This window comes from Oncorhynchus masou, chromosome 3 (genome assembly GCF_036934945.1).
Source record: "Oncorhynchus masou masou isolate Uvic2021 chromosome 3, UVic_Omas_1.1, whole genome shotgun sequence".
NCBI lineage: Eukaryota > Metazoa > Chordata > Actinopteri > Salmoniformes > Salmonidae > Oncorhynchus > Oncorhynchus masou.
Window position 1 is genome coordinate 34,863,482 of NC_088214.1, and position 17,324 is coordinate 34,880,805.

Sequence of the window (17,324 nt, forward strand, 5' to 3'; positions counted from 1 at the left end):
GAACTTTTTGGCAACAATGCAAAATGTTATGTTTGGCGTAAAAGCAACACAGCTCATCACCCTGAACACACCATACCCACTGTCAAACATGGTGGTGGCAGCATCATGGTTTGGGCCTGTTTTTCTTCAGCAGGGACAGGGAAGATGGTTAAAATTGATGGGAAGATGGATGGAGCCAAATACAGGACCATTCTGAAAGAAAACCTGATGGAGTCTGCAAAAGACCTGAGACTGGGACGGAGATTTGTCTTCCATCAAGACAATGATCCAAAACATAAATCAAAATCTACAATGGAATGGGTCAAAAATAAACATATCCAGGTGTTAGAATGGCCAAGTCAAAGTCCAGACCTGAATCCAATCGAGAATCTGTGGAAAGAACTGAAAACTGCTGTTCACAAATGCTCTCCATCCAACCTCACTGAGCTCGAGCTGTTTTGCAAGGAGGAATGGGAACAGAATTCAGTCTCTCGATGTGCAAAACTGATCGAGACATACCCCAAGCGACTTACAGCTGTAATCGCAGCAAAAGGTGGTGCTACAAAGTATTAACTTAAGGGGGCTGAATAATTTTGCACGCCCAATTTTTCAGTTTTTGATTTGTTAAAAAAGTTTTAAATATCCAATAAATGTCGTTCCACTTCATGATTGTGTCCCACTTGTTGTTGATTCTTCACAAAAAAAAATACAGGTTTATATCTTTATGTTTGAAGCCTGAAATGTGGCAAAATTTAAAGGGGCCGAATATTTTCGCAAGGCACTGTAAATATATTATTATATATATTTTACTAGGCAAGTCAGTTAAGAACAAATTCTTATTTTCAATGACGGCCTAGGAACAGTGGGTTAACTGCCTGTTCAGGGACAGTCCGACAGATCTGTACCTTGTCAGCTCGGGGGTTTGAACTTGCAATCTTCCGGTTGCTAGTCCAACACTCTAACCACTAGGCTACCACCAGTACTGTATGTGTGTGATGTGTGTCTGGGTGTAAATGAAAGAGGGATGAGGAGGGAAGGGAAAAGCAGACAGACATATGAATGGACAGACTGGGACAAGGGGGAGTATGGAGGGAGAAAGAGAGTGAGGGGATAGAGAAACAAAATGTGTGTGTGGGAGTCATCTTTCATAATGAATCAATCTTCATCCTCAATATGCCAAAGTAATGAGGGCTTTTTGACTCATAGTATAATGATGACCTTTGGTTCGAAACATTGTCATAACGCACTTTGGAGAGAATTGTTTAAATTAAATTGAAATTGTTTCAATTTTTTAAAATTCAACCCAGGATTCAACAAAACATAGACAACATAGACAACATAACATAGGCTTAGGGTTTCAAGCTTTAGTTGATTTCAAATGGAATCTACAAGTTAATAAAAACAAATTGGGGATTCTCGTCTCCATCTAAACCAAAAATCTAAGTTAAAGAATATGACTACATCAAATCAAACTGTATTTAAAGTGCATTTAAAGTTTTATTTGATTTAGTCCTATTCTTTAACTTAGATATTTGGTTGAAATGGAGAAGTGAATCCATATAAATGATTAATTTGTAGACAAACTGAAATTAAAGCCAGACTCAGTGGCACAGATGGAACTATCCAAGCAGGAGATACATCTCCTTTAAATATTGATATTTGGTTGCGCCGACAAAGAAACACAATTCAATATCGCTTTTGCAATACAGTAAATAGCCTATTAACTTGTTGAAAAGTTTACAAATTACATGCAGGATTCATGTCTCCATTTGAACCAAAAATGAAAGTTAAAGAAGAGGATTAAGCCAGTGGCTCAGATGGAACTATCCAAGCAGTAGATACATCTCCTTTAAAATGTTGATATTTGGTTGTGTTGTCAACCAAACACAATTTAATATGACTTTTGTAATACAGTACATAGGCTAAAGTTAAGAATATCTTTCAAACTTGGGACAGTATTTATTCAACTATAAAATGAGTAAAATATCCACATTTTGAGGTTACTGTAACAATACATGTATTTTGATGTAATCATAGAAAGCGTGCATGGTCAAGATAACACGGAAAGGTCACAGGTCTGTGGAGATCTCCACAATTGCTCTAATAATCTGCGCAGAATCTCGAACGGCATTGATCACTTGCACAATGTACTTTAATAATCTCAGTTGCAATCCAGGTCATTTGGTTGTACTATTAGATATAGCACAGTGACAACACATTAAGTTGTTCTATACAGTGAGGGAAAAAAGTATTTGATCCCCTGCTGATTTTGTACGTTTGCCCACTGACAAAGACATTATCAGTCTTTAATTTTAATGGTAGGTTTATTTGAACAGTGAGAGATAGAATAACAACAACAAAATCCAGAAAAACGCATGTCAAAAATGTTATAAATTGATTTGCATTTTAATGAGGGAAATAAGTATTTGACCCCCTCTCAATCAGAAAGATTTCTGGCTCCCAGGTGTCTTTTATACAGGTAACGAGCTGAGATTAGGAGCACACTCTTAAAGGGAGTGCTCCTAATCTCAGTTTGTTACCTGTATAAAATATATCTGTCCACAGAAGCAATCAATCAATCAGATTCCAAACTCTCCACCATAGCCAAGACCAAAGAGCTCTCCAAGGATGTCAGGGACAAGATTGTAGACCTACACAAGGCTGGAATGGGCTACAAGACCATCGCCAAGCAGCTTGGTGAGAAGGTGACAACAGTTGGTGTGATTATTCGCAAATGGAAAAAACACAAAAGAACTGTCAATCTCCCTCGGCTTGGGGCTCCATGCAAGATCTCACCTTGTGGAGTTGCAATGATCATGTGAACGGTGAGGAATCAGCCCAGAACTACACGGGAGGATCTTGTCAATGATCTCAAGGCAGCTGGTGTAACAGTATAACTTTAGACCGTCCCCTCGCCCATACCCGGGGGCGAACCAGGGACCCTCTGCACACATCAACAACAGTCACCCACGAAGCATCGTTACCCAACGCTCCACAAAAGCCACAGCCTTTGCAGAGCAAGGGGAACCACTACTTCAAGGTCTCAGAGCAAGTGACGTCACCGATTGAAACGCTATTTTGCGCGCACCACCGCTAACTAAGCTAGCCATTTCACATCCGTTACACTGGGACCATATTCACCAAGAAAACAATTGGTTACACTACGCCGTGAAGGACTGAAATCCTGCAGCGCCCGCAAAGTCCCCCTGCTCAAGAAAGCACATATACATGCCCGTCTGAAGTTTGCTAATGAACATCTGAATGATTCAGAGGACAACTGGGTGAAAGTGTTGTGGTCAGATGAGACCAAAATGGAGCTCTTTGGCATCAACTCAACTCGCCATGTTTGGAGGAGGAGGAATGCTGCCTATGACCTCAAGAACACCATCCCCACCATCAAACATGGAGGTGGAAACATTATGCTTTGGGGGTGTTTTTCTGCTAAGGGGACAGGACAACTTCACCGCATCAAAGGGACGATGGACGGGGCCATGTACAGTCAAATCTTGGGTCTCCTTCCCTCAGCCAGGGCATTGAAAATGGTTCGTGGATGGGTATTCCAGCATAATGACCCAAAACACATGGCCAAGGCAACAAAGGAGTGGCTCAAGAAGAAGCACATTAATGTCCTGGAGTGGCCTAGCCAGTCTCCAGACCTTAATGCCATAGAAAATCTGTGGAGGGAGCTGAAGGTTCGAATTGCCAAAAGTCAGCCTCGAAACCTTAATGACTTGGAGAAGTTCTGCAAAGAGGAGTGGGACAAAATCCCTCCTGAGATGTGTGCAAACCTGGTGGCCAATTACAAGAAACGTCTGACCTCTGTGATTGCCAACAAATGTTTTGCCACCAAGTACTAAGTCATGTTTTGCAGAAGGGTCAAATACTTATTTCCCTCATTAAAATGCAAATCAATTTATAACATTTTTGACATGTTTTTCTGGATTTTTTTGTTGATTTTCTGTCTCTCACTGTTCAATTAAACCTCCCATTAAAATGATAGACTAATCATTTCTTTGTTAGTGGGCAAATGTACAAAATCAGCAGGGGATCAAATACTTTTTTCCCTCGCTGTATATATGAACAAAATATCTGACATTGTATTCCCATTTGAACTATGTTGTGCTTTTAGATGGTTGAAAGCGCAGTGGTAACACATTTCGGTGACTTCTGAACCAAAAGTCAGTCATAGATTTTCCAATGGAATTTGGTTGCACCTTTTAGATGGTTGAAAGTGATAGCTAACACATTTGGAATCGAACAAACTTTTGGCTCATTTCTGAATGGGTGAAAATAGGTTGGTATCTCATTGGTCAAGGTATCAACCAAATATTACCCAATTATTCACGTTGAAATGACGTGGTGTGTCCAGTGTCTGCCTGCCTTGTGCCCTAAAACCCACCGGTGTTGTACTTGTTCTTGTATATTTACCCAGGGTAGCCGGGGGCCATCGGAGTGAGCAGGGCCTTCTCGTTTCCACAGGGGTCCAGTCTGCTTGGCGCTGGTCTGCGTCTGGTGGGGGTTGGGAGGCACACGGAACTACCAGAGGGGGACACAGAAAGGTCAATGGTCACCACGGGGTCATAGAGGGGAGGAAGGAAGGACCCTTAGGCACAGATCTAGGGTCAGATCCACCTCCTCAAATTAGGCCAAATAACCATTGGAGTGGGAATGTAAAACTGGCCTTAGATTAGTGTCTAGAGAACAATGACAAACAGCAGAGCAACATGCTGGTCTCTGGACAACCAGGATGCTTTATCAAACCGTCATATATCCAGGTTAGCCTCATTGAGATAAAGTCTATTTTCCAAGAGACCTGAATGTAGCCCACTATGGTAAGATATTTACTATTACAGAAATATTTCCATGTATGTATATATCCATAAATTGTATGGATATCGATATCTGTTCATATACATGTGTAATACATATCAACTTTATCACTACATGGACTATATAAGAGAGTGAGAGAGTGCTCTAATGTAAGCAGCTGTGCCATAATGAAAAATATTTCCCCCATACATTCCCGAGTACTCCCTCTACAGTACCCTATATCCATATTAATAATACCTCCAATATTATTTATTAATGTTGTCTCTCCTTCTGGAATGGGAATACACCATATAAACAAATCCCTTAGGGGTTCATTATGGGGGCATCTGGCAATCTCTATGACTAAGAAAATGATCAAAATATTTTCTGTAAATAAAATAAAGGTTGTCATGGATACGACCGACTGTGTGAGTGGTATACAGTAGATTAAATGATGTCCATACACATGATGCAAAACACTGTCTGATGCAGAATGACATAACACTGTTGACCTCGACAGATGCATACTTCCATAATTGATTTTTATTCATTATTCACATCCTGTCAAATACACATTGCCTAAGATGGTTAAAAGTGAGATGTGGGGGGATTGGGTTCAACATATTACTCAGATTGCATGGCTATGAATTATACTCGTGTTAACAGCTCTGGTGAAACAAATGCACCAGGCATGCACACCTCAGTAAATGTGTTTCTGACTATAGTGAAGGGTGTTTCATATATGCGTCCTGGAAGGTGTGAATTCTTCTGAAACAACACCTTTACACATTTTAAGCTATGTGGCATACCACAAAACCCCAAATAATAATTCCCCAACACAATATTCCACTAACCTGACTGTAAACCTTATTTTCGATCGATGTGATTTTCCCCAGGTATAACTAATTCATAACACTTCTATTTCACAAGAAGAAGAAATTCAACTGAATAAAAAAAGTGTTAACTTGACCTAGATAGTTTTTGTGTATGTATTGATATGTAGGCTAAGAAAATGTTGTTCGTGGGGCAACGCACAATTGGCCTAGCGTCGTCCAGGTTTGGCCGGTAGGGAAATCCTTGTCTTATCGTGCACCAGCAACTCCTGTGGCGGGCCAGGCGCAGTGCGCGCTAACCAAGGTTGCCAGGTGCACGGTGTTTCCTCCGACACATTGGTGCGGCTGGCTTCCGGGTTGGATGGCGCTGTGTTAAGAAGTAGTGCGGCTTGGTTGGGTTGTGTATCGGAGGACGCATGACTTTCAACCTTCGTCTCTCCCGAGCCCGTACGGGAGACAAGATAGTAGCTACTAATCAATTGGATACCACGAAATTGGGGAGAAAAAGTGGGAAGATTTTTTTTTTAATAAAAAAATAAATAATTATACAACATTTTCCAAATAAATCAAACCTCAAAACCGAAGTTGTCTCGATTACATATGACTTCACACCCCAGACTTAATACTTGGTGGAAGAACCTTTGACAGCCATTACAGCTGTGAATATTTTTGAATAAGGGCAACATGTATCCATTATTATTGTCAAGATTGCTCAAGCTCAGTAAATTTGGTTGGGAGTCATTGATGGATAGCAATATTCAATCCGGACTGAGACTTGACCATTCAGGAACACTGCTATTCTGGTGTGTCTTTGGCATTACAATGTGTGTAACTGTCCCGCTGAAAAATAAAACTGTATCCCAGGGTTATGTATTCAGAAGACTGAGGCAGGGATTAATCTAACTGTTTAGCTTGGCTTTGCTCCTTTCATATCTTTTTATGATCCTGACAAACTCTCCAGTCCCGGCCGGTGACAAGCATACCCAGAACATGATGCTGCCACCACAATACTTGAAAATATCCTATTTTAGGACAGCCGTATCCTATTAAGAGCAATTTGTGATACCAATGCTTCCTGTAATGCTAGCGACCTCCATTTCGCTACAGCCCCCAGACAAAAGGCTAATTAACAAAAAGCCTTTAGTTAATTAACAAAGTCAGTTAATTACCAATTTCCTACAGACAGGAACACTGTGTTTGAACTAAAACACAATAAATGGGAAATTATAGCTACATGAAAGACTCTCTCATCTGGCCATGATGGCTTCCTCAGGAACATACGATTCTTTATAAATATTTGATTGTGTTGCGTCCCTTAAGGCCTCACACACACACACACACACACACACACACACACACACACACACACACACACACACACACACACACACACACACACACACACACACACACACACACACACACACACACACACACACACACACACACACACACACACACACACACACACACACACACACACACACACACAGAGATACCCTCTCCTAACCATTAGCCTGTCCACTGGGCCTTATCTGAGTGGTATTTACACTTATCACACAGCCCACTGTTAGACGCTCCACGCTCAAAATGAGTTTCACCCGAGGTCAACCCCAACAACACCAGGAACACACCACCAGTATCCTGAAATAATCCACCATCCACCCAGGGCAGATAGCTACTGTAGCTCTCCTATTACAATATAGGGAGAAACAGCCCTGCAACACATGTACACATGAAAGCCCCTCTCTTCAGTGATAGATGCCAATCTACAGGCCATTTAAGCAGCAGTCTACTCTACCAGACCTGGGTTCAAATACTATTTCATAGTTTGCTCTAGCCTGCTGGGTGTGCCAGATTGGCGGGATTTGCAATTTTGGGACTATTCTATTGGTTCATTAAGTCATGCAAACTCAAATAGGCACAAATGTCTACTCTACCCAGCCTACCCCCCCCCCCCCCAAAAAAAAACCATGGCACATCACTGGAACTCAAGAGGCTCAGAGCCAGCTGCTTAGACCACTGCACCACAGCACTTCACTATTTTCTAGCAAGCAGGAAGAGTACTTGTTGACAATTATGGAAACATTACAGTGTGTTTTATTATTTTGTTTTAAGCCTTCCCCAAATGGCCCTAACCTTAACCACTCTGAATTAATACATAAACGTACCCCTGTTTTAACCCTGTAACCATGTGGAATTAACCCTGTAACCATGTGGAATTAACCCTGTAACCATGTGGAAGTAACCCTGCATCAATGTGGAATTAACCCTGTATTAATGTGGAATTAACCCTGTAACCATGTGGAATTAACCCTGTAACCATGTGGAAATAACCCTGTAACCATGTGAAATTAACCCTGTAACCATATGGAATTAACCCTGTAACCATGTGGAATTAACCCTGTATTCATGTGGAATTAACCCTGTATCCATGTGGAATTAACCCTGTTACCATGTGGAATTAACCCTGTAACCATGTGGAATTAACCCTGTAACCATGTGGAATTAACCCTGTAACCATGTGGAATTAACCCTGTATCCATGTGGAATTAACCCTGTATCCATGTGGAATTAACCCTGTAACCATGTGGAATTAACCCTGTAACCATGTGGAATTAACCCTGTAACCATGTGGAATTAACCCTGTATCCATGTGGAATTAACCCTGTATTAATGTGGAATTAACCTTGTAACCATGTGGAATTAACCCTGTAACCATGTGGAATTAACCCTGTAACCATGTGGAATTAACCCTGTATCCACGCAGAATTAATGGGTCAAAGATCAACGTTCATCCAATTATGGCAAAGTGAAACCATGACATCAGGTTGTGTAGCTAGGTAGAACTGTAAATCTAACTGGGAAGAAAATAAAAGCTCTCTAACAACCCAACCATTTAGCGGCTTCATTGATTAGGCTGCAACAAGGTTTAAACGCTCTGTTTACATGTTATAATAGTCCCTGATTACGGTGGCAACTGATAGCAGGCGCTAATTTAGCGACGCGCCGGCGTAAAAGTGTTTAATTAAGACTTGAAACAAAAGCACGGGGAAGAGTAATTAACCCACCTGGTTGGTTGGCACAAAGTCCAGGCCAGCCTCTGGCATGCCCAGGAACATGGTCTCACTGTTGTACTGCAAACACACAGACAACACAACAACACAGTTACAATGTTGTTCACTTCATTTTGGGTATATGAGTAGGAGAGTTAGAGAGGGAGATATAGAGGCAGAGCGAGAGAAAGAGAGAATGAAAGAGAGATAGAGATGAAGAGAGAGAGAGAAAGAGACAGAGAGAGAGAAAGAGACAGAGAAAGAGAGAAAGAGACGAAGAGGAAGAGAAAGAGCGATAGAGACGAAGAGAGAGAAATAGAGGGGTGGAGGAAGTGGGAGGAAAAGAGAACATTATATTAGCTATGAAAACTGATGTTTTCCTGCTGTTGTCTTCCCTTTGAAGTCCTCATCCTTATCGACTTGAGATGTCAGCGATTTGAAGCAATTAGCACACTAGTAATTACAAGCCACAAAGGAAAGGCTTTTATGAAATCCTTTCATGTGCAATCTGTTATAAAACAGAAAAGGCCCTGTGTCTGTCTGTCTGTCCATGCTGCATCTCCACTTACACTACACTGCTTTGAGTTAGTGAATCACCAAACACACACACACACACACACACACACACACACACACACACACACACACACACACACACACACACACACACACACACAACTGGAGAGGCGCAAAATACAAGAGCACTGTGTTTCTGTGATTCAGTGCATATTGTCCAGTATGAATTCATTCAGTCTAACCAAGGTGTTGGCAGTGCTCCAGTTTGTATTTACATACTGCATTGTCCTTCATTTCCCTCTATCCCCTTCTCTTTAACATCTGGGATCTCTGAGTTAAGGCTGACTTCTGACACATTATTACACGACTCGCCAAACAAATAAGCTCTTTCTCGTTTGATGTCAGTATGTATTCGTGAAATGGGTCTGTAGTAGGGAACTGTTTTGAATCCCCGGCCCAGAGTGTTTAACTAGTTCTCTCTCCCGTTATCCTAAGTGTGTTTTAGCAGAGTCAATGATGAAGGAGTCGTGAAGGACCAGCTGTATGGCACACCTGGGAAATGAACATGTTAAAGTAGATCTTAACTGTGCCTGACCACAAATGGCTTCCAACAGACTAAAGAAATAAAACACAGGGAATATCACCTGAAAGGATTAGTTCATATCAGAATTGGATACAAGATACAGAGTTGTGATTGGTTCTCGGGCAGGTTTAACATGAGCTGATTGGACAAAGAACTCTGTCTGTCTCAACCTCAGCAGTAGCATCCTGTTCTAACCATCCCATTCACCTGTTCTACAAGGGACCACACTGTTCGTACAAGAAGCTACCTTTAGAAAAAGAACAAGAAAAAAGTGAAACCCATCCACGCAGGTAGACACTGGACAAACGACTGTTTTCCATTTGCCAGCTGTCACACCGATGCAAATGAGCGATCGGATGACAAAATTAACAAAAAGCCAAAACAGGGTGTCATGGCTGACCTCTTGTAACCCGATTCCCCTCTATCTCTCCACACAGTTTAGACTGGAGCGTCTGTCTGGCAGTCCAAGGTAAGGGGAGTCATAGGGTTAGGAACACAGACACTCATTTCTCAGAATGAACCCACTCCTTTGCATTATGAATGATTACATGGAACAGCTGCATGTGTCCATGGAACATGAAACAGACTCGTAACAGCAGCACTGGAAAAACAATCTATACTGAGCATAAAAAGTGTTGGTCCTATTTTTCATGAACTGAAATAAAAGATCCCAGAAATGTTCCATCTGCACAAAAATAGTATTTCTCTCAAATTTTGTGCACAAATTTGTTTACATCCCTGTTAGTTAGCATTTCTTCTTTGCCAAGAGGATCCATCCACCTGACAGGGGTGAAATATCAAGAAGCTGATTAAACAGAATGATCATTACACAAGTGCACCTTGTGCTGGAGACAATAAAAGGCCACTCTAAAATGTGCAGTTTGTCACACAGCACAATGCCACATATGTCTCAAGTTTTGAGGGAGCGTGCAATTGACATGCTGACTGCAGGAATGTCCAACAGAGCTGTTGCCAGATCATTTTATGTTAATTTCTCTACCATAAGCCGCCTAGAATTTGGCAGTACATCCAACCGGCCTCACAACCGAAGACCACGTGTAAACACGCCAGCCCAGGAGCTCCACATCTGGCTTCTTCATCTGCAGGATTGTCTGAGACCAGCCAACCGCACAGCTGATGAAACTGAGGAGTATTTCTGTCTGTAATAAAGCTCTTTTGTGAGGAAAAACTCAAACTCTGATTGGCTGGGCCTGGCTCCCCAGTGGGTGAGCCTATGTCCCCCCCAGACCCACCCATGGCTGAGCCCATGCCCAGTCATGTGAAATTCATAGATTAGGACCTAATGAATTTATTTAAATGGACTGATTTCCTTCGATGAACTACAACTCAGTAAAATCTTTGAAATTGTTGCATGTTGCGTTTATATTCTTGTTCAGTGTATATAAGTTGTGTGAGACTTGACTCTCTCGCAGAGAATAACATGTGCTCAGAGTGTTCTCAACAAAAGTGATTTTTTTCTCCCTTTCTCTCTTTCTCTGACATTCTCTCCCTCTCTCCCTCTCTCCCTCTCACTCCCTCCTCTTCTTCCATAAAGTTACATAAGGATGGAAGTGAAGTGTAAACTGTAGAGCATTGCCAACATAAACACCCAAGCTAATAAACCAATACATTGACATGCTGTGAGACCACACAAACACACGGGGAGCGCTACTTTTGTTAGCCTTAGTGACTTACACCACTGTTAGATAAACCCCAGATGTGTTCTGCTGTTCACAAATAGGCCAACAGCAATGTAATGCTAATAAGTAGGGCATATACGGTTGAAGTCAAAAGTTTACATACACCTTAGCCAAATACATTTAAACTCAGTTTTTCACAATTCCTGACATTTAATTCTAGTAACAATTCCCTGTCTTAGGTCAGTTAGGATCACCACTTTATATTAAGAATTTGAAATGTCAGAATAATAGTAGAGAGTATGATTTATTTCAGATTTTATTTCTTTCATCACATTCCCAGTGGGTCAGACGTAAACATGCACTCAATTACTATTTGGTAGCATTGCCTTTAAATTGTTTAACTTGGGTCAAACGTTTTGGGTAGCCTTCCACAACCTTTCCACAATAAGTTGGGTGAATTTTGGCCCATTCCTCCTGACACAGCTGGTGTAACTGACATTTGCTATGGATTTGAGGTCAGAGCTTTGTTATGGCCAGTCCAATACCTTGACATTGTTGTCCTTAAGCCAATTTGCCACAACTTTGGAAGTATGCTTGGGGTCATTGTCCATTTGGAAGACCCATTTGCGACCAAGCTTTAACTTCCTGACTGATGTTGCTTCAATATATCCACCTAATTTTCCTGCCTCATGATGCCATCTATTTTGTGAAGTGCACCTGTCCCTCCTGCAGCAAAACACCCCCACAACATGATGCTGCCACCCCCGTGCTTCACGGTTGGGATGGTGTTCTTGGCTTGCAAGCCTCCCCCTTTTTCTTCCAAACATAACTATGGTCATTATGGCCAAACAGTTATATTTTTGTTTCGTCAGACCAAAAAGTACAATCTTTGTCCCCATGTGCAGTTGAAAACCGTAGTCTTGCTTTTTTATGGCGGTTTTGGAGCAGTGGCTTCTTCCCTGCTGAGCGGCCATTCAGGTTATGTCCATATAGGACTTGTTTTACTGTGGATATAGATACTTTTGTACCTGTTTCCTCCAGCATCTTCACAAGGTCCTTTGCTGTTGTTCTGGGATTGATTTGCACTTTTCACACCAAAATACATTAATCTCTAGGAGACAGAACAAGTCTCCTTCCTGAGTGGTATGACGGCTGCGTGGTCCCATGGTGTTTATACTTGCATACTTGTACAGATGAACGTGGTACCTTCAGGCGTTTGGAAATTTCTCCCAAGCATGAACCAGACTTGTGGAAGTTTACAATTCTTTTCAGAGGTCTTGTCTGATTTCTTTTGATTTTCCCATGATGTCAAGCAAAGAGGCACTGAGTTTGAAGGTAGGCCTTGAAATACATCCACAGGTACACCTCCAATTGACTCAAATGATGTAAATTAGCCTATCAAAAGCTTCTAAAGCCATGATATCATTTTCTGGAATTTTCCAAGCTGTTTAAAGGTACAGTCAACTTAATGGATGTGAACGTCTGACCAACTGGAATTGTGATACAGTGAATTATAAGTGAAATAATCTGCCTGTAAACATATGTTCAAAAAAATTACTTGTGTCATGCACAAAGTAATGTCCTAACCAAATTGCCAAAACTATAGTTTGTTAACAAGAAATTTGTGTAGTGGTTTAAAAACTAGTTTTAATGTCTCCAACCTAAGTGTATGTAAACTTCCGACTTCAACTATATAACCCCTGACCTCTACGACAATTGGCAATATCTCATCCTGCCCATTGACTCACATAAACCAATAGATGCTCTTTGCTGTCAACTCTAAAGAGCTCCCATTGGGTTGCAGTAGGATATGATAGATAGTGTCGGTGCATGATACAGTAACCCATTGTTGAGCTCAGGAGCCTTGTTCCTCCCAACACTAATAGTCAGTCAATCAAAGTGGCCATAGTCGCTTCAGTGTCTCTCGCAGCCTCTTTGCAAGATACCGTGTTAAACGATGTTGCACCGTGGGTGTGGCATCTACGTCATCAATCTACAGTTATCTCAAATATACAGTAAACATCCTACAAGGCAAACTAGAGACTAACCCAAGCAGACTACACCATTGAGCGAGGCGAGAGAAACCATCTGATCTGAATGCATTTCTTTTGAGCATTTGGGTCATTACTGTGATGTTTATAGCCCCTGACAGCTCTTGTAGATTCTAGTTTTTATTGGATGCCGTATATTGACCCCTTTGTCAAATTGGCTTTATCCATTTGCTTTTTCTGGCGCACGATGATATGTGCCCGAACTGACAGATCTCCTGCTCGCTGATACATACTGTAATGAAATAGAGCGAGTTCTCTTTTCTGCCTCTGCACCTGTGCTCTTTCCTTTATTGCCTGGTTGTACTCGATAGGCTCCTGTGACGCAGATGGGCACGGGGTAATCTCTTTTATCGTTAAAGTCGTTTTGGTCATGGAGGTGTGGAGGAGAAAAGTGTCTGATTAAATGTGGTGACAACCACAGAAGAGTGTTTCGTATCATGGAAGCTACGCTAACTCGCTAGTTCGCTAACCCTCGTTTCCAGTTTCTGCAAACAGACTGATACAGACGACATACTGTCCCTGTCTCGAATATCATTGACAAAGTCAGGGAGAAAAAGAGTGAGGGAGAAAAGAGAGGAGGAAAAAAGTGGATATTGTGGTGATTGTCATTTTCTTTCCATCTTACGTGTTAAGATGTGAATCAAACAGCGGAACCTATTTCACTCTTCATCAGTTTTGCTCTGAGAAGCCGGAGAAGAGGAAAATAAAACCAAATCATGAGAAGATCCTGTATTCTGAGAGCTTTTGTGTGGCAACTAAAGGCTTATCTTATAATAAAACATGTCCCTATATGCAGTGGATAGTTTTCCTGCTAGGGCTGTGTCGGTCATTCAACTGTTGATGACGGTAATTGGCAGGCCAAATGACCGCTGTCTCCCTCATAACCGTTCGACTAGCAACAAAACTATTTACATGTTTTATTTGTTTCGATGCACATTTTCTCCTCTCCTCCGCTCCGGACTGCGTGTGCTGCCATAGAAATGGAATGGGATAAGTCAACGATGGCATAGTGGGTGGACTGGCGGTCATTGCGAGTGTACCTATATGAGCAAAGCAGGAAGTAAAAGCAAGAAGTGAAAGCAGGAAGTGTGACATCAATCTGTGCTGTGATTTGTTGATTCAACTCAACTGACATGACAAAAAAAAATATTTTATCGCAGAAACTGACTCAACCGCACAAATGCCTGGCCGTCCCTTCTTCGGTCCGCGGTTTTAAAACAAATGGTTATTTCATTTTAATGACGGTCTTCATCCAAAACCGTCAGTTGCACGGTTATACAGTAATTGTGCCAGCCCTAGTGATGACACCCAAAGCTTGTGAAAATTAGACCTGGAGGTCAACATTATCTTGAAAACCCTTTATTTTGCTTTATGCACACATATCTTCATATATCAAATATATTATCTTAGCGTCTTGACATACTATTGCAGCATGCACGCATTTTCCCCCCAAAATAAAGATCCTATTCAGATCATCAATACTTTCCATTCAACACTGCAAATGTGTGTGATTTATCTCTCTGTCACTCTAACATCACAGTGGGCTCGATCTGATAGTGTTTAATTTCTACTATCACATTGTGGCTGTGTGGGGAGTGCTGTTGATATCAGGTAGACCTACCCTATGAGGAGCATGGCTGGTTTTGTTGTCAAACCAAATTACACACACTTTCTCTGTGGATAAACCCTAGTCTGAATAACAAGCAGCTAGCTAAGTGGGTCAGGGTCGCCAGAGAGAGAGCGAGAGAGAGAGAGAGAGAGAGAGAGAGAGAGAGAGAGAGAGAGGAGGGGGAAGGGGGTAGGGGAGGAGAGGGGTCAGAGGGAGACAGAGGGAGAAAGAGGGAGAAAGAGGGGAGGAATTGAGAAGGAGAGGGAATGCATAGAGAGAGAGGAATAAGGGTTAGAGTGGGAAATTAAAGAGGAACGGGAAGAGAGAGGGAGAAAAAAATAGGCAGAGAGGAATAGAGAGAGAGAGGACCCCGGTAGAGTGAAAAAGAAAGAGAAAGAGAGAGGGGTGGAGGACGTAGAGAGAGAGAGAGAGTAAAATGGGGAAGGAGTGTTGTATCTCTGTTTCTGCTCCCCAGTATTCAATATCAAGAGTGGCAGTCATCTTGGACTCCAAATCAAAGCCCTGATGAACAACCTTTGTCTGTGGAGCATTACATCTCCAAGTGATTTCTTTTTCCACTTCTCCCCCTCCCTCTCTCTCTCCCGTCTTTTCTTCCAAATGGCAATTTGGTGAGTGCCTGGAGCAGGGCTGAGTGTGTCTTCTTCTATGTCCCAGCACTGTAATGTATGACTGTAACGGTCAGGCCGAGCCCTACTGTGGCTCATATCACTGGGTAGAGGGAGAGAGAGGAGGGGGGGGTTGGGGAGTAGGGACTCAAGGCCTATATAAATCATAGCCTGCTTCTGATTGAATTGGTAGCGTTTCCCTCTCTCTGGCACCCCCTCGTAAAGACAAGAGTGAGCGGTGTAAGGCGCTGTGTTTCATAGTGGTAAAAATACGAGTCTCTGTGGAGTTCGTTAAAATGACAGAGGATAAGGGGGTTTTAATGGCGAAAACGATAACGATGTTTAGTGTAATCAAAACATTCTGATGATTTAACGCCAGAGGTTTGAGCTATGCCCTCGCACTTCAAGTCAGGATATCATGCCTTCCTTTTCATCTGGGAAGAAGAAAATGTGGTTTTTATTATAGCGCCTTCATTTCATTAATGTTTTTCAGACCGCGCATAATCTAAGATAAATATTTGATTTGCTTGTTTGCTCTTGTAACTACAACACATTTATTTCCTATTTCACTGTTATAAACGCTGTAGTGTGAAGAACCACACTGTGCAGCGTGTTTAGAAAAAGGTAAAGTTGATCAGTCTATCTCAGGATGCTACAGCTGAAAGGTAGGTCAGGTTATTTCTAGCTCAACAAGTGTTTGTCGCGTGTTCTACTTTGAAGTGGTGGGGATGGTTTCTGTGCTACTTTATGCCGTGGTACAACGTGCAGCAGTATGACAACAGAAAAGAACATGCTCGCGAGCGCACACACAACCAAAAACAACTCAACAATTATATTTAATCACTCACAGTATGATGACACACAAGGCATGTTATATGTAACCACACAAACCTATTTATATGGTATACGCACTGCATTCAACTACACATCGCAAACACACAATCACTACTTTGTACAATGACAAAGAACAAATGCAAACCCATGGGACCTGATAACAGACTAGTAACTGAGCTGTCATTTCAGCCATTGTGTCCCCCCCCCCAACATAACCCTGTGTCAAAGTCCCATTATGTGAATCTAAAATCTAACCTCCAGACCAATTAATTCAGATGTTGGGCGAATCTTTCTCTTGGCAGAACGCCTTGCGCAATGCCTCATTAAAACATGAATCGGCATCCTTTCCAATTTAGACGCTCTCTCTCTTTCTCTCTTTCTCTCGCTTCACCTGTTGTCACACCTGATTAATGCCAAACAGGTACAATGCTTATTAGATCATTAATGAGCAGTTTACAAGTCCCCAAATAGAACAAACTAGGCCTGGACGGACCCTACATTTCATCTACTCAATTCTAAAAAGTAAATAATTCCACCATCTGTTATGAATATCAAAACTCACTCTGCGAGTCTTGTTCAGTCATTAAGCTTTTAATCAGGAAATCACCATGGGACAATTAGGGAAGCATCTCCACCAGAATCAAGTGACTAATGCATCATTAAACCTGAGACCATATTGACAGACAGAGGCTGTTATGTATAATCTACTGTATGTCTGTTGGAGTAATCATAAATTAAGAAGGATTGGGATACTCTAATAGAGAACCTGTGTTACATGGAGAGTGTTC

At 41.8% G+C, this 17,324-nt stretch overlaps 1 protein-coding gene across 2 annotated transcripts in view; it reads right to left on the reverse strand.

Annotated features, from left to right (window-relative positions):
* The window catches only part of LOC135515152 (thymocyte selection-associated high mobility group box protein TOX-like), a 59,350-nt gene that overhangs the window by 27,258 nt on the left and 14,768 nt on the right, over positions 1-17,324 (reverse strand). The window contains exons 2-3 of one of the 2 annotated variants that reach the window (XM_064938949.1): positions 8,693-8,758; positions 4,408-4,515 (exon numbers count right to left, since the gene is read on the reverse strand). In XM_064938949.1, the coding sequence (XP_064795021.1) occupies positions 4,408-4,515; positions 8,693-8,758 (174 nt within the window). The remainder of the gene's footprint in view (positions 1-4,407; positions 4,516-8,692; positions 8,759-17,324) is intronic. The other variant, XM_064938950.1, reaches the window with a different exon arrangement.